We start from the raw sequence: 17,616 nt of genomic DNA, 5'->3' as shown, positions 1-17,616 counted from the left end.
GGAGGGCGCGCGGCGGCCGGCGCTGCCGCGGGGGGCAGGGAGGACGGGCCGGGCAGCGCCCTGCCTTGCCGCGGGGCGGAGGGAGGACGGGCCGGGCAGCCGATGTGGGCTGCGGAGTCCCCAGACGCGGGTCCCTCCCCCTCCGGCCACGGTACCGAGCCTGCCTGCGCAGCCCCGCCCGACAGCCTCCGCCGCGACAGCCCCCGCGCTCCCTCCAGCCTCTGCAGCAGCCCCGGGCTCGGCTCCGGCTCCCTCCCGCCCGACAGCCTGCAACCCTTCCCCAGCCTCGGCAGCCCTCGCGAGTCGCCCAGCGTCCAGTGTGACAGCCTGGAGTGTCCCTGCTGCTGCTGCTGCTGCTGCTGCAGGAGCGCGGGGTCGGTCGGCGCCTGCGAGGACAGCCTGCAGGCCCCTCGCACCGCGTGTGACGGCCGAGGGGGCTTCGGGGCGCACCGCGGCAACCCCCGGGCATCCAGGGACCTCTCGGACAGCCTGGAGTCCTTCCAGCACGACAGCCTCCAGTCCCTCTCCAGCCTGTGTGAGAGCTTCATGTCTGCCAGCATCAAGGGCGATAGCCTCGAATCCCTTTCCAGCCTGAGCAACGGGTCCACCGGCCAGCACAGCGGCCTCGAGTTTACCAGCCAGTGAGACTGCCTTCATTTCCCCGTACACTGCACTAGCCTCTGCTTCACTTCCAGCTACTGCGAGAGCTTTACGGTTCCTGCCCTTCACGCAGCAGGCTACGTCGTTCCAGCTGATTTTTACTGCATCCGGTGCAATAACGTCAAATACTGTCTGTGGCTGCCATTCCCAAGTTACGTGCTTCAGAGAGGCAGTGCTCATTATTACCTGCAGTGCTAACGCTTATTTTTTGTCATCGGTTAAGAATGGAGGTACGTGGTCCTCGGAGGAATCCCAGCTACCTCTCCGATCTCTATCAGAACATGTTACGGGCTGAAGAAGCACTGGGACGAGGGCAGCAGCAGCAGCCGCCAGCAGTCTGTACAAATAGCAGCATGACTTTTCGGGGCAGTACCCCAGCCAAGAGGGGCCCCCAGCCAAATAAGCTTCAGAGCAGCACTTCCTCCAGCTGTGACCCGGCGTTACGGCCTATCATACGCCGCCGAGCAAGGTCTTTGCCTACATCACCTGAAAGAAGGAAGCGGGCAGCAGTGCAGTGTCAAGTTCCTGGATGCCAGAGTCGTACGAACCGGGTGAGATTTGCTGATGCTTTGGGCTTGGAGCTCACTGAAGTGAAAGTCTTCCAGACTGGGGAGGATCCATCGATCCCCTTGCATGTACTTTCCAGGCTCTCCATAAACTCAGACCTCTGGTACAGCAGCTCGGACTTGGAGTTTACCATGCAGTGCTTGGTCCCTGACTTCCAGCAGCCTGCAGACTGTATGGATTTCTCCTCCCGGCTTCAGGAGCAGCAGGTGTGTCTTGAACGAGTGACCAGCTCAGATTTGGGGCTCAGTGGCACCATCCAGGTTCGCAATGTTGCTTTTGAGAAGCAGGTATCTGTGCGATACACCTTCAACCAGTGGAAAAGCCTCCATGAAGTGTGTGCTCATTGGCACAGTAGCATCCCTGAGAAAAACGGCCAGGATCAGGTTGATGTTTTCACTTTCTTTCTTCCTGTGCCTCCTTTCCTCCTTCAGCTGTGCTCTGTAGTCCAGTTTGCAGCAAGGTACCAAGTCAACGGCCAGGAGTATTGGGATAACAACAGAGGCAAAAACTACAGTCTTACCTGCCGGACTCACCCCCTTAAGATGCCTAGAGAATGTGAGGAGAGCTGGATCCACTTCATCTGAATGAAGAAAGCGGATGCAGAGCAGCTTGTCAGTAGTCTCGGTGGCACTCTCTTCCTTGGCATGGCGCTCTGCTCCTATGGCAACAGTCTCCTTTTTGAAACCTGCCAAACCTGGCGAAGTGTTCCAGGGCAGGGAAGTAGCCAATGATCTGTACAAACTGTTCTAAACCTCTCAGAAAGAAAAAAGGGCCAAAATGTGTATTGAGTTATAGCCGTTGAAAGCCCGAGTGATTTCTTGTGGTGTATGAATTGGTGCAGAATGGTTCCAAGGGATGCTGTCAGGCTACCAGAGAGCAAAACAAGACATTTCATGTTGCTAGTAATATTCTGGGTTGCATAGAATATTTCTAACTGATCTATTTTACCATTTTGTACTGTCTATTTTCTAAACAGGCAGCGTGGCTTTACTGGTTTTGTTTCTAACCGTCTCACCAAGTTTGGGCACTGTTCCATTTATGCATAATTCGGATGGCAGACACTCTAGGGAAGTGCTTGTATTTTTATATATATATTATTAAGACTCTAACCATGTTAACTATTTCCATTAATATTTGGGTTGGAAATTCGTTATTATGAGCAAAACATACATGAAAACGTCCCATCAGCCCCTCTGTTTCCTTTAAGAAAAGGCACCATTTATTTTTTTTTTAAATCTCTAGTGTTTGCTGTAGGCAGCAGGAATGATTGTTACCAAAGTTTGTGTAAGGCCAATCCTGGGAAGTTCTCATCTTTGTCAGGTGATGCACAAGTAAGCTTTCTCTCTAGGTGGTGGTACAGGAATTGTCCTTTCCTTGTGCGCCTGTTTTAACTAAGGGCAAGTAGAGCAATTTTGCACTTGTGTTGCGATTACAGTTGGAGATCTCAAAGCACTATATGAATGCTAATGATCTTACACTGTTACCTGAAACAGGTAAATTTATAAATCAAGAAATGGATATGAGCGAGAGATAGATATAGATATATATTTTATAGATAGATAGATAGATAGAGATATATATAGTTTATCTATATCTATCTATCTATATATATATAAAAAAAGACAATACAGGGACCTGGCTACAGAGCCGTGGAGTAGGACACAAGAATCCTGAATCCTGGCTGTGTGTTCCCCAGCATCCCGGTACTACTACAGTAGTAACTTTGAATTCTTGAATCAACTACTTATTATAAACCAGTTGAACTCCAAGACTGCATCCTTTGCAACAGAAAGCAGGAACTTCAAAGCAAAACGATGATTTTACCGGTAAACTGATACTTACATGGACCCATAAACAGAATCACTTCTGCAGCAGGGAGAGCACAGTAACAGTTACACAGAGTCTTCCCGTGCCTCTTGCTCTGCCGCTTTCATTCTGTGGTTTTAGTGTGGCTTAAGATTAGCAACAGGCTTAAATCTAGTAAGTAAAAGATTGTCCATGATTTTTTTTGTACATATTCATCACTGCATGCAAGGTTTAGCTTTATACGTGTAGCATAAATTTTCAAAACTGGCTGGCTGGATGTATTCAAGAGCTGCTTTTTAGAAGGATTATACTATGAAAATCGGGCCACTTATTCAGGCATCTTATTATGGATTGCTGCTTATTCATCAAAATCACAAGTTGTTTTTAAAATCACAGTTGTAAGCAACCCACAGCCAAGTATATATTAGTCCAGAAAGTCTGCTGAGTAATTCTGGAAGTGCAGAAACCCCAAGAAAATTAATGTGTCTGGCAACTCAATGTTACTACTTGGTTGTGATACCCACTTAGCAAAGCCAGGATTTCAAGTGAAGAAGCTGCCTGGTTCCATTAGTCTTTGGCTTTCAAAGGAACCGAAGTCAGGAATGATGATTCTATGAGCGGCTGAGCACCTCTTGCAGAGTACTGAGAAAACTCAGTCCTATTTGAAACCATTGAGAGTTGACTGTTACCTGCTTTAACGTTGTACTGGAGCACTGTGAGGTTGAACATTTAAGTTGAAATTGTTTTGAAGGAGTAGGTGAGGCTGAGGTGCAGTCGCCAGCTATGGAGAGGAAAGAGCGCTGCCTGCTTTCAATCCACCTGCGTTGTTTTCTGTATCTGGGTTAGAGGAGTGACCGTTACCAATCTGGCAGCAACTCTTGTCTCCTAGAAAAATCAATGCAGGGAACTGGAAGCGTAGGCTTCCTTGTATGGCACAAAAAATGAGAGCTCTGTAAGAAGGGGTGCTATCTAATTGTAAGGTTTTTTTGCCTCCTATGGTGGGCTTCATATGACTAAATGACGTATGATGATATAGGACATAACATATTTGAACTAGTCAACCTGTGCTCTTCATAGTCAATGGAGATGTTTTCGCTATAGTTAGCAGACTACCTGTGGTGTGACAAACTGTGTCATCTCTGCTGAGTGCAGAGAGAACGCTGCGGGACTGGTTCCGCCATACTGAAATTCTCAGCATTAGTGCAGATTGTGCCAAATTATGCCAGAGTCTAGATGTCAAGTTAGATGAGCTGAGACACGCCTTCAGTGACTGCAGAAGAATCTTTCTTGGCATGAATTGAAATTGCATACCCTTACTTTGGTGAAACTTGCTCACTTAAGGAATTCCATTAAAGTTTATCCAGTATTGTTAAAAGTCCATAGAAGTGGCATTTTATGTACTTGTCAGGGAAGTAAGAAGAAAATGAACACACGCATGCACAGAAGCACTTGGGCTGAATAAAAGGCACTGTTTTAAAGTATTGTTCCCCCCTCCTTCCCCCTCCCAAATGACTTTATTTCTTCCATCAGCAAACCCACTGAATTGCCTCTTAGCACACCATTAAAAATCACTCTCTTATGAGACCTGGTATTTGACACCAGTTTACAATGGACGTTGCTGGAGCCCAATGCAACACTTGGCTTACTGGCAGAAAGATGCTGTTGCCATCTTCTGGGAGAGACTCATGTGCTAGCAAATGTCAAATCTGAGTGTTTTTGCAGGCAGAGACAGATAATGTAAAGCTGAGGCTGTCAGCGTAAAGATAATGCCGTGTATACCGCAGTGTCAGAGAGGTGAGCAATGAATGTCTCGGCAATATGAGTTTGGCTTGTATTGTCTTCCTTCCACAGCCTCTCAGGGTATTTGCGTGTGCAAAATCTTCAGTGCTAGAGCACTGTTCCAAGCTTGCCTTTTCTCTTTGCTTGTCTTGCACTGCTGGGGAAGAATTGACAGTAGCTGTTACTAAACCAGTTGTCTGGCATTGCTGACTGCGGGTTGAGCAGGGCTACCTTGTAGCAGAACTGAGAGTATCTGGGGATTAAGCTGTCAAATGGTCACACACGACTACTGGCGCCTGTCACAGGAAAGATTAAACTTGCACATATGTTTTCCTGTCACATTCAGTAGTGAACATCAAACAAACAAAGGATTCTAGTTGACAAAAAAGGGATTAAGCCATTAAGTAGTGGTGACACGCACCTGTTGTGAAGGTAAACTTACACCCACCTTTGTAAATTCTCAGGACAACTTGACTGCTTGCACTGTGTTCAAGTTGAGCACTTCCCTTTTAATGAGGATTTTGTAAAAGTGAATTTTTCACAAGGGTTATTGCCATATAATGCACTTTTAAAAACCTGTATTTATTATAGTCATACAATAAATTAATGTCTAGCAGTCCACAGTTTCAAGGTTCTTTCAAGCATGTTTTTTAAAAAAACATAAGGAATCCATGTAAATGAAAAGGGATTGTCTTTCCTGATTAAACGTCTTGTCCAGAATACAGTACATTACACAGTCTATCAATAAAGCACATATGCTAGACAAAAGGTCGTTTTCTTTTAGTGGAGAGCTGTAAAATTGCAAAGTGCTTGATTCATTTTAAAAAACAATAAAAAAACTATGGCTATTGTAATACAAAAGATTGTAATAAAAGCTTTTCACAATTTTATGTTGGTTTTGTCCTGTTAACAGTTAAGAAAACTCATGAGGCAACTTAGTGCCAAGTTGTCACTTACAGAGCAGCACACTCGGGCAAGTAAGGTGGGTTCAAGTTGCTGAAAAACAAACAGCACTTGATAAAAATACAGTGATTAGTCTGTACAGCTGCAAAAACGACCAGGCTGTCACTTCTTACATGGAATTCGCTGTCATTTCACCTCAGAGATCTGTGCATGCAGCATCTGCATATCTAATGTTGGGAAAAGGCACACTGCCAGCTGGTTCTAATACGGTATCATGGAAAAGAAGAGAAAGGGGTTGTCTTCTAATAGCACTTCCCAAAGCTGTGCTAGGCTGTACTTAACTCGTTCATTTCAGAGCCTCACAGTTGTGTTATTTTCTTCCATTTGCTTTTTCAGTTTTCATTGCTGCAGTCTCTCCTCTCAAACCATGTTCTTTTCACCCACAGGTTTCTTGAAAATACATCTACATAGGGTATGTTAAGTGAGTGTCCATCTCTACAGCAACTCTGTCTGGAATGCATCTCCGTCAGTGTCAAGCATTTACTTGATACAGTTCAAGAGTTGAATAATCTGTTGCCAGGTTTCTTCTGAAGCAAAATGGAGACATTTAACTAGAAAACATAAAGACATATATTACCACTTTTTAATCAGTGTTAATAACTTCAGCACTGCATTGTCAAAGTTGCTTGGGGGAAAGATGATTATTGCAAATCACAGTTTAAATACATAGGAACGTCTATATTATGCTAAGTTGTTTAAGAATGTCAATGTCACTTTTTATTAGAGAGTATACAGATTATGTGTTATAACTATATGCACATAGATGCATAAAGGGGGGTGCTTTTAGAAAGCATGGTATTATCTTGTCTTTATGACTCTTGTTTTTCCATTTTCCTATACTACCGATCTGATTCAGAACTAGCAGTAACACCTTAATTGTCATAACTTTACCCACTAAAATAGAGTATTAAGCATCACCTGGAAATAAATATGGTAACCACAGTGTAGACTAACCAGGAGACCAGCTAAGAACAAAGATAGTGGTCTTTGATTTTAACAAATCATTTGAAAACAAGGTGAATTTGTTTTAGCCTCGGGGGTGGGGGTGTGTGGGGATGTGTGTAAGAGTATTTAAGAGAAGGACTGGCTTTTGCTGTGAGCATCCAACCATCAGGTTTATCTTACAGGTGGTTAGTGTTATTTCCAATATAGGTGTTATTTTTACATTTAGTTTCAAAATCATAGTTTCTTTGTATTTATCTTAAAAAGAAAAATAAATTCCAACTTGTAGTAATAGTAATATGCTAACAGTCAATCGTAACTACAGTACTTAATTTAGTGTATTATCAGTGCTCAATATAATGTTATATGTACTTTACAGCATTGCCTGGTAAAGACACAGAACAGCAAGTCAAAATGATTAGTCATTTGTCAACATGAGTCTAATGTTAGTACTGACTTCTTTCCTGATTTGGCTTTCTCCTTATGATCTCAGATCTGCAACTATTTCAGCTGACATTTGATATTAAAACTGTTGGCATCGATGCTTCTGACCCATCTCAGTTCTACATACAACGGCAGCTGTGCCGAAGATTGATTATATCGACCAGTACAATGTTTTCCAGTACCTGTAATGAAGGTAAATATTTCTGCTACTGTAGTGAAGAAAGGGTCCCTGTATATAGTGCTACCCTACCCTAAAGACAGTTTTGCTTCCATTTCCTCTGACATTTATAAGTGTAGTTGCCATATCTGGGGCCCAAATAATTTCACTGCTTGTTCCAGACTGTTTAATGCATAACTTGATGAAAATTCTGCTTTCTGTTGACCTCCCTTCTGCTAAACCAAGCAAAATAGACATTAGAGAATGAGAAATGAACATACAGTAGTCTCCCAGTCACGCCAGTGTACCTAGTGCAGGCGGGAAACTGTATGATCCGCTTCTCCCGTACTTTATGGCTCGCTTTTCTTTTGCCGTAGAATGAGTAAGGCTGTTTTCTTGACAAAATCTGAAAATCTGTGGATAGTGTAAGCCTGTGTGTATGCTAATGTGACTGGTAAGGGAAAGCATCAAATGCAAATTAGCTTTTATTACTTCTGCTTCGTATGATGAAAATAATAGAATTCAGAATTCAGTTTTTATACAAAACTTCTGATGCTTCAAGTACCTCATGCAAAGTTTTGTCCCTAGTAGGCTTCTCGGTAAAGCTGAACTTCTACAGATCTGCTTCAGATCACCCACTGCCTTCTAATAAAGTATCCCAACAGCGAACGTGACAGCAGTTAATCCCTTTAGCCGAACATGCCTCCTGCAAAATGCTCAGCACTGCTCAGTCCTATGGGATCAACTCCTCAGTGGACATACTCCAATTCTCATACTTGTCATTTTCTTGAATTACACTGACATCTGGTGGTATTTAAAATACTTTCTGTACAGTTTTTTTGCCTTTTATAGTATTGATTTGTTTTCTTTCTTATTTTAGAAAGTCAGTGGTGTTATTTTATTTACAATTGCTGCAGGTTTATCTGCTGTGAAAGGTGATTCTTCTCCCAGATGCTCCGCTATCGCTGCTTATTCTAGGTATGAACGGAGAGGCTTCCTGATGCTGCGCCGGAATATGAGAGATTCATGCTAGATATTATCACCTGTATTTGTGATACAGGTGATAGATATACCAGTATCACACCAGTACAGGTAACCCCCACTTTGGAACTGCTGGATCTCATTAAACACCTCACCCAGTTCCCTCTGTATAATAGGGACCACAAATGTCAGTAGAAGCCCTTTATCAACAACAGGCCTGCAGCTGAGTTTCTGTATCTATTACCTACTCGAGCACTTGATGGTAGTGAAAATGTTTCTGAATAGAGCATACAAATGAATTACACTGGTTTAGCGAACTCGCGCCCAGTAACTCGTCTACACTATGCACTGAACTTAGTGTTCTAAATACTGGGTAATAATGACAATTTGTAATATAAAACAAGTAGAACAGCGGAGGTCCCGTGTAAGCAGGCGCAGTCCCTTCACAATACGACTAGGTGTTGCACGTTAGTAAACCCACCCCACGGCCCTCTCCTTGCCCCTTGCAGGCGGTGGCTTCCCTTTCCTCCTGCCCTCACGTCGCCCTAGGGCCGCGGCTGCAGCGGTTCCTGCTGCAGGAAACACCCGGCCAACGCTTCGTGCGCTCCAGCGGGACGGGCGAGCCGGGGCGGCAGCCGAGGGCACCGGGCCAGCAGGCCGCCAGCCCCGCTCGGCGGGGAGGGCAGGCGCCCCACGGTGGGGGGCGGCGGGGTTTTTTATAGCCGTTAGGGCGGCTGCGGCCCCATCCACACCCCCACTCCCGAACGGGGTCAGAAATCACGTACGCGGGAGGCGGCAGCTCCTGGCAGCCCCGGCGGCCGGCCTGAGGCAGACGGCTTGGGCACAGCGCCGCCTCCCCGCGGCAGCTGCCCGGCTGGGCGAGACCCTGCCGGTGCGGAGGGACCAGAAACCGCTGGGCGGAGCTGCCTCACGGTAAGGAAAACCCTCCTCTCGCCCCGCACCTCCGGCGGCGATTGGTCCGCATGCCGTGCTCGCGGGCAGTGATTGGCTAGAGGCTGCGGGCGCTGGGGGTGATTGGCCGGCGGGAAGTGGCGCCTTTTTCTGCTCCGGCGGTGAGGGGAGGGTCGCCATGCTGCGGGGGGCTTCTGTGCCGCCCCGCGGCCTGCTGCTCGCCCGGCGGGGCGCGCCCCGCTGCTGAGGAGGCTGGGGGCACTACGGGGCGTTTTCTTCTCAGTAACAAAGCTCTTGGGGGAGATGCTAGTGACTACGTGTGTTTCGAGGGCAGAGGTCTCACTCCCTCATCGAGAAGGAGGCACCTGGAAGGGGTTTATTTTTTCTTCTCTGGCTTGTCTTACTAGGCAGGTGATGAGGAAGACCTGTGAGGTGATAGCAAAGGCTTCCACGTAGGCTGTTGCGTTCTTGTATTGGAAAAAATAATAAAAGACCCAACCTGTATTTGTTATTTCTGTATTCCTTAGGAGTGCAGAAATGACTAGTGTGTGTTCCCAGTTTCTTGTTCTGCTGAAGTCGTTCCCTGTTTTTAATCATTATTTGCCTTTGCTTTGTCTAATTCTGTGTAATTTCTGGGATGGGGAGATCAAAACTGCACATGGTAGGTTGGTCAATGTAGATTAATTTATACAAAGCATGAAAAAGCTTTTTTTTTTACATGTTAACTCTGAAAAGAAAATACTTCTATCTGCTCTTGAGTATTAAGACAGTTTTCAGAAAACTATAATTTTGAGATCTCGGAGCCTATCACTGTATGTATAATTAAGAAGGCTTTTTCCCTGCATGCATTTATCACATTTTTCTTAAATTATTTAATCTACCATTTTATAATGAGGCCCTTCTGGAATTCTGCTGTTGACTCTACCTATTCTGAATAACCTGGTGTTGATGGTGTAATTGTCCATCTTCACGCTGTTTCTCACTGAGAAATATCGAGAGTCTGCTGCAGGACCCTCTGTTCCTCCATTGCCAAAGTTGATTGTTCCACCCACTCTTTTATTTTAAGCAGTTGTTTATCCATGTAGGGATGTTTCCTTATATCCCCAGTTAGTTTAATTTCTAAAATAGTATTTATACTAGTGACAAATTTTGGAATTTGTAATGTATTTTGACCAATTATTGATGTCTTTGCAAAACCTATTGAAGTCTATGATGTCAGTGAATTGTGTGTTGGTCAAGTGATGATTGTTCCCTTCTTATGCAGCTGAGTAGATGAATTGCAAAAATGGAAGCCAGGAGTGAGATACAGGTATGTGCTTATGAACCAGAATATGAGTGTAGGTTGTTTTAATTACTAGCTTAAAGCAGTCCTGTATTTACAAGTAAAATTTGCAGCGTGGCAAAGAATGTGGTAGGAAGAAATTTTCCTTTGACATAGGTTAATGCTAAGTAGCTGGGTAGAAAGTAAGACGAATTGGAAATTGTTATTGATGAAAATAAATCATATGCATTTGGCATACATGTATCAGTTGGGATGATACTTAAGATCAAAATGTCGAAATCTGGTTGTAATTGATTTAGAAAGAATAGAGTGGCAAAATAATTGAGGAAGGCTGTAGTCCTCAAATATATTAATATATCTTTTAAAGTCACTGATAGATAACTTAGAAATGCAAAATATTAAATGTACTAAGGAAGGGGTATTAATACAATGAGCACTTATGTAAGCATTTATTTGTAATATGAGGAAAGAAAAACCATTGGGTTAAGGAAAACTGGCAAATAAGTCAAAACTCATTGAGTAAGTATTTGCATGATTAATGTATTAGATATGGTGTTCTGTACTTCAGGTTTTGCATTTAATGATTTTGTGATTCAGAATATTTGCTTAGAATACAACAGATGATTGCATAAACCCTACGTTAAATCTTGTTAATTCAGTATCGGTGTTAAGCATACAGTAATACAGTTGCTCTGTTTTATTGTTGACAGTTTGAAAAGTTAATTGATGAAGCTACAAGAAAAAAAGATTTCCAATTATTAGAACAATTTCTGGCAACAGAAGACTGTGAAAATGTCTCTCACAAATGCAGCAAACAGTTTGTCAACAAATTAGACAAGCTTCTGTGTCGGGTAGTGTAATCATTACATCAGAATCATCTATACTGTCATTGTAATAGTCTGAAAAACATTTTTTAATTTGGCTTGGTTTATACCAGCAGTTGATTTGAGAAACTGAAATAAAATTTAAGAATGAAATTTCTACTTCAAGCTGCAATTAAGGTGGCTCTTGAGAACAAAAAGGCATCTGGTTAATTAAATACAGGTTCTTCTAGAACTGTACACTAAAGCTTATGTTATAATTTCAATTTCAGGAACTTGACAAACAAGAAGTCAAAAGCATTTCCACTTTACTAAATTCTATTCAGAAATGTGGGGAAAAAATCAGCATAGCAGGAGAAGATGGGCTTCCAGCAATGATAAAATACGGTCTTATTGGAAGGATAAGTAAAACCATAAAGCATACATGAACTTCTAAAAAAAAATAAAATAAGAATAAAAAATTAATAAAGCATGCATAAGTAACGCTTCAGTGCTGAACAGCTTGGTATTCGATTTGGTCCTTGCTTGTTTCTGAATTAAGAATTTCCCATAACTATGCAACAAACATTATTCAGATTTAAATGTTCTTTGACAAGTGGCTCCTTATGAAGTGATGCTGCTCTACCACAGTGAAGGTTTTGCAAATTATGCCATATATAATTAATTTAGACATGCTTACAGCAATTGCAACAGGGTGATGTCTTTTTATATGAACTTGCTATACTGCTTTTGAGTCAGGAATTGGAATTTCCTGGTGCAATTTAGTAATTTTTTTGTTAATACTCACAACAGCAATATTGTACCTGTTCTTTCAACAGATTATAGTGCTATTCTGATTATTTTGTGTTATTTCAACCTGCATGTTAAATGCGTTAATCATTTGTAACTCAACATAATAAATATACTGAAAAATAGACACCACTTCCTCATTGCTTTCAGCAGAGATTTCACTGAAGAAAATTAATGACAATGTCAGATGAGTGTTACTCAATTGCCTTCTCAACTGCTTTAATAAAAATAAAAAAGTGTGGTGATAACTTAATGCTTATATTCACACCTACAAACACACTTTTTCTTTCAGCCATTATCCATTTTCAGCTCTTTTCTCTGTGATGGCAGTTGTAAAATTAGATCTCTAGTTTTGTGTTAGAAAGTCAGCTACAGAAATTACTTATATTAGTTTGGAATCACCTACATTTGCTTAGTGTGAGTGAAAAATTTCAGTCTGGGGCTAAAGTACACTCAGCAGACTGGTAATGTTGCTGTTGTTTTAATCTTTGTATAATTCGTATAATTTTACTTAAGTATAATACAAGCTATTGTCCTTTTTCATGCTATTAAAATAGATTTACTTTTATTTTTCCTTTACATGGTTAATTGGTTTGAAAAGTTAAAAGGAATTTTGATCCTCGGAGGAAATGAAAAGAGTGAAATGCTTACAAGTCTGGCTGAAGATTTCTTCAACGTATTGCTGGTAAAAATATATTCATAATAAATTACATTGTGTGTATTTGTCAAAATAATTATTACTAGTTTAGCAACAAAAAGACTTTCACATGTGTTTCTATTTAATGTCCTTCTAAAGTTAATGTTACAATGGTTTCTGAAATAGATTATAAGTCTTTTTGAATAAATAGTTTGCCTTTATTTGTACTCGTTTTCTGTTCATGATTAGCATCGTGAAATAAAATTTTAAAAACTCAACAACGTAAGTGTTCAATGAACAAAAAAATTTCATCTTGGTCTAATTTTGATTACATAAATTATTGGTATGCTAATCCCAGGATGTCAAGTTTATAAGATCTGTGAGTTTTCTTCCCTTCAGAAAATTTTTTGTCATTGAGGAAATAATTTCCATAAATTTAACTGAAATATAATTTTGTGAAACCACACTTGGTATTAGAAAAAGTCTCTTATGTTCTTCATTAAGGATGAAATAATTTTAAAATCTTAAATGCTTTTTGATTACTTGCTTTAGGTACATGTTACCTGATTTTTATGCTGTAATATTTACGGTATCAAAATGATGTGTTTTGTTTTGTTTTTTATTGTAGGCTATATGTGATAGCAGACCTCAAGGTGAGCTTAAAAAAAGTGTACACTAGATATGATAATTAAAGTGTGCTGAAAGAGACATTTTAAAGTTATCAGTGTTAAAATAACTCTTACTACTTGTGGAGCCATCTTGAGGCAAGGTAATTCTGAGAAGAATGTGTATAATGAGGGTGGTGCAAAGTTTCTTGATGTAACGTAAATATACCACCAGATCTATATGCTTCAGCTAATAAACTGTAATAGAAAAGGGCTTGTCCTCAAGAGGGCTGTTCTGCAGACAAAGGACTACATTTCTCATTCATGTGAAAAAAGCTTGAATGGCAGCTGTAACTTTGTTTAATTTGAGGTTGCTCTGCCAACAGATTTCCTTGTAATTTGTTGATGTCAGTAATAAAAAAGCAGGATAGCCTGGTCTCCTCAGAGATGGCAACTAAACTGAGTTTTTCCTAAAAAGAACGTTGTTTCTCAGCTACTGTTACAGCTCAGCATAGCACAGGAGTCCTTCTTTATTCACCTTGTTATGAATATCACGCTGCTCTTACCTTTCAGTATAGCACTATGTAGAAAGTCGCTACAGACCATTAAGCTGTCACGATCAAAATGAAAGATTCATTTTCTTGTCCCTGGGAAGATAAATTCCAGGGTCTGAATTGTATCTCAGAGAGCTAAGTTATAGAATTGATCTGATTATATTTTTAAAATAGTGATCTCATGCCCAGGGGACTTATGCAGTGATGCACAGGAATAGAAACATCATAAAGAGCCATAGTTACTATAAATTGAAGTAACTATTCTGTCGTGCATTTAACCATGAAGCTTAAGATGTTTATTTCTAAATATCAGTAATCCTATGTAGAAAGGCAGGCACACTATATTTTGTTTCTAAATGAAAATGAATCTTTTTCCAAATCCTGATGAGGGAGCACCCTAATACACTCTGTATAACTTTTTTTTTTTTCCTGTTCGTTAGGTAAAATGCAAATCCTAGAAAACTTTATTCTGAGAACTTGTACCCTCATTGCTGATGTAAGAATTAGTATTTATGTTCAGCAGGAGGTAAACATTCTTCTTCTTAAGCAACAGTTTTCTGATTAGTGTTTTAATAGACTTTGTGAAGATAGTAATTTAACTGTACAGATGCTACAAAAAAAGAGAATATTGTAGTGCTCTAGTATCAGAAGGATGATTTAATGTTTCTCTGGGAATGTTTGTTGTCATTTATATGTTGGGGTTTGGTTTTTTGTTTTGTTTTGTTTTTTTTCAGATTACTGACCTGTAGTTTTTATTTTGGACAGTAAATTACAAAACAGTGGTATTGATTCTGGTGAGAAAGCTGTATAAAAGTGCAGGAAATAATATGCTTTATTACAACTGCTATAAATAGAATTAAGATTGTTGGTTGTAAATTCTTTAGATACTTGCAGGAAGTTTGTATACCTTCTATTATGCTGCAAATTTCTCCTATTTGTTTTAGTAACCTCAGGTTGTCAGGGTTTTTTTCCTCTCTAAAGAAAGGGAAAGTTACAAAAAAGTCCTCTGTAAAGGCCGCATCCTCAAGGGAAAGGCTTTTTAATGCAAATTTAAGGTACATTTTAGCTCAGCAATCAACTGCAGACAGAACTCTAGCTTTGAAAGTTCTTTTTCTGTATTTAAACCTGCAGATAAGAAACATAACCTTTAACAGCTGATGATCACATTAAAACTAATGTAATTAATTGAAATTGAGGTAGTTAAGATAAATAACAGTTAAGGTCAGATAGAACTCATTGTCTTTTCTTGTTTTGCAATTATTTGAGCATGTTATTTTCTTCAGTGGTATGAAATATATCACAAGGGCCCAAAATAAGAATAACTTAAACTTTAACAGCTTATTTTATAGTTAATCTTACTCCCTTTTTCCCATTCTTCTTAGGTAGTAAGAAAGCTTAACTTAATGCTTGACAACGTGCCTCGAGATGCCAGGAAAAAGATATTTTCTACAAAGGAAATGTTTCTTGTCATGTAAATAATCTTCAGTACAATTTTTATATCATTACATCATTTGCATACTGGGAAGGCAATTTTTACTAAGGCTGTTTATAATGCATGCAGTTTGGTCCCTCTTTAACTTACTTTTGCATTTGCTATTGCATTGCCAGTGGTAGTGGCTGTGGGCAGGTATTCTCATGGGTTATTCTCCATTACAAGCCTAAATTGACGTCTTTCCTGATCTGGTTTGGGCTTCTTCTCATCCCAGTTGTCGTAAAATAATTAAACTCTTATTTATAAGAATGTATGTAAAGCACAGTGAATCAGTCACTGGAAGATCAAGTTATTCGTGGCAGGAATTTCTTTTTACAGCATTTCAAAAAATAAATAGAATAAAAATTATATATATTAGGTGATTCACTTCCACAGTAGTACTTTCAGATGTGTATCCTTAGCGTAACAGACTTACCCCTTTGAAGTCTAACAGTTTAGTGGAAACAGGGTTTCGTCTCATACATTAAAAGCTTGTAATTAAATGAACTTTTCTTCTATGCTTTGTGTTGCTGTTGTATTTTGATGAAATGTTACTTTGTTTGGCAGGAGTGACATGGGGAGGAGAATTTTGGATGCTGGAGGTGAGCATGGGACTCAATAAACAATTTAGTATTGAGCTTCTTAAACATTACATGCAGACCAATTAAAAATCCAGAGAAGACATTTAGAAGCTGCAGAATGTTGCAGTTACAGTCCTCTGAAAAATACAAATACTGCATGAAAACAATTTGCAAACTGGAATGTTTCATATGAATGCAGTGTATGGCTAACTCTTTGAAGTTTTCAGTCCTTTCTTCTCTAGAATATAAGTTTTAAAATAGCAACAGCTCATAAGGAAGTCACTCGCTGAGGACAGTGAACTGCTAGCCATGTTTAGTGAACTGCTAGCCATGTTTAGTAGTACTGTAACTTCTCTCGGTGATCACTTTGGTATCCAACAATTTCCCAGTTCAGACAGGTGAAAGTTGAAAACTTCTTATCTCTTGCTTATATGCCTAGTGTTGCTCTGACATTCCTTGAAAGTTTGGTTGAAATTTCATATTGAAACATAAATTTTTTAGTCAACCTTATTCCCTTAGTTCTTTATCTATATATGGGTTACGTATTTGGATATTATGTGATACGTAATATGAAACATTCAGCACTGCTTATACCAGTTTCCTATGTAATAATATTTTTTTCACATCAGTAGTATCTTTAAAACTCATATTCCTACAAAATGTATTATGCTGTAGACTACGACCTGCAAGTAGCCATTACGGAAGCTTTATGCAGAATGATGTCAGAGAAACAAAGAGGAGAACTGGCGTGCCAGTGTTTTTCCATGGAGTTTGTGTCCAATGCATTTAAAGGAATTAAAGATTCTGAGTTTGAAACAGTAAGTCCTATGAAAAATATTTCCAGGCAGGTAAACTTCCGTTTTACATTTTTTTTTTTAAGAACTTTCTGTGTTTTGATAGGATTGCAGAAAATTTCTTAACCAAGTGAACGGCATGCTTGGAGACAAAAGAAGGTAAAACTGAATTTTTTAAAAGCTTATCTATTTTCTGTTTTGGATTTTATGGCCATTCATTGGGAGTAACCTTTGTATCACAAAAACTGTTTTGAGGAAACTCTGAATTAAAATAATACAAGCAAATAAGACTAATATTGCTGTGGTATAAAGTCAAGGAACCACACAGAGCTAAGATATTTTTAAAATATTAAATAGTAAAGAAATTGAGTAATACCATCTTTTGGCACATTGTCACTGATATTATCTTCTCTATCACGATGTTAATTTTATGTAATTCCCATATCTGGAAAAAACACAAACATAATATAAGTTTCAGATTATTAGATAACAGCTTGAAGAAACTGTTCACTAAATAAAGAACATTCATTTGAAAGGATTCTTAAACAATATAAGGTGTATGCTACACTTCCTTTAATAAATGTTTATAAGGAGATAGGTTTTGTATTCTAGTTCTGTTGCAAAATCCTGAGATGCTACTTAATTCAATAAGCATATCATCTAACCATAGCTACTAATCTGTTGGTATAAATTCCTTTATTTATTGATTTAGGATATTTACATTAAGATAATGATCAATGAGAATATCTGCTAGAGAAACAGGACACAAAAAGGAAGAGAAAATAGGAGCTTTTTTTCTTAATCTATATGATCACATGCTCTGCACATTACTTTTACATGTCATGACACCAGAGATTGTCTGGTATGTCTT

The 17,616-nt window shown here is 39.9% G+C and overlaps 2 protein-coding genes across 2 annotated transcripts in view; both read left to right on the top strand.

Moving 5' to 3' along the window:
• The first annotated feature begins 16 nt into the window (after positions 1 to 16).
• PPP1R3D (protein phosphatase 1 regulatory subunit 3D) lies at positions 17 to 5,428 on the top strand. Its single transcript, XM_087749843.1, has one exon. The coding sequence runs from the start codon at positions 885 to 887 to the stop codon at positions 1,809 to 1,811; it is 927 nt and encodes a 308-aa protein (XP_087605969.1). The 5' UTR covers positions 17 to 884; the 3' UTR covers positions 1,812 to 5,428.
• Positions 5,429 to 7,279: 1,851 nt separating this feature from the next.
• SYCP2 (synaptonemal complex protein 2) overlaps positions 7,280 to 17,616 on the top strand; it is a 34,623-nt gene continuing 24,286 nt past the window's right edge. Inside the window, exons 1-12 of the mRNA XM_087749839.1 lie at positions 7,280 to 7,354; positions 8,236 to 8,296; positions 10,476 to 10,520; positions 11,204 to 11,344; positions 11,587 to 11,715; positions 12,684 to 12,788; positions 13,369 to 13,393; positions 14,340 to 14,425; positions 15,282 to 15,370; positions 15,938 to 15,972; positions 16,627 to 16,769; positions 16,852 to 16,904. Coding sequence (XP_087605965.1) covers positions 10,497 to 10,520; positions 11,204 to 11,344; positions 11,587 to 11,715; positions 12,684 to 12,788; positions 13,369 to 13,393; positions 14,340 to 14,425; positions 15,282 to 15,370; positions 15,938 to 15,972; positions 16,627 to 16,769; positions 16,852 to 16,904 — 830 coding nt within the window. The 5' untranslated portion in view covers positions 7,280 to 7,354; positions 8,236 to 8,296; positions 10,476 to 10,496. The remainder of the gene's footprint in view (positions 7,355 to 8,235; positions 8,297 to 10,475; positions 10,521 to 11,203; positions 11,345 to 11,586; positions 11,716 to 12,683; positions 12,789 to 13,368; positions 13,394 to 14,339; positions 14,426 to 15,281; positions 15,371 to 15,937; positions 15,973 to 16,626; positions 16,770 to 16,851; positions 16,905 to 17,616) is intronic.

The sequence above is a fragment of the Nipponia nippon genome, unplaced genomic scaffold (assembly GCF_047370975.1).
Source record: "Nipponia nippon isolate SJK-2023a ecotype South Korea unplaced genomic scaffold, ASM4737097v1 scaffold_13, whole genome shotgun sequence".
NCBI classification, from domain to species: Eukaryota; Metazoa; Chordata; class Aves; order Pelecaniformes; family Threskiornithidae; genus Nipponia; species Nipponia nippon.
This window is presented reverse-complemented; position numbering and strand designations above follow the sequence as displayed.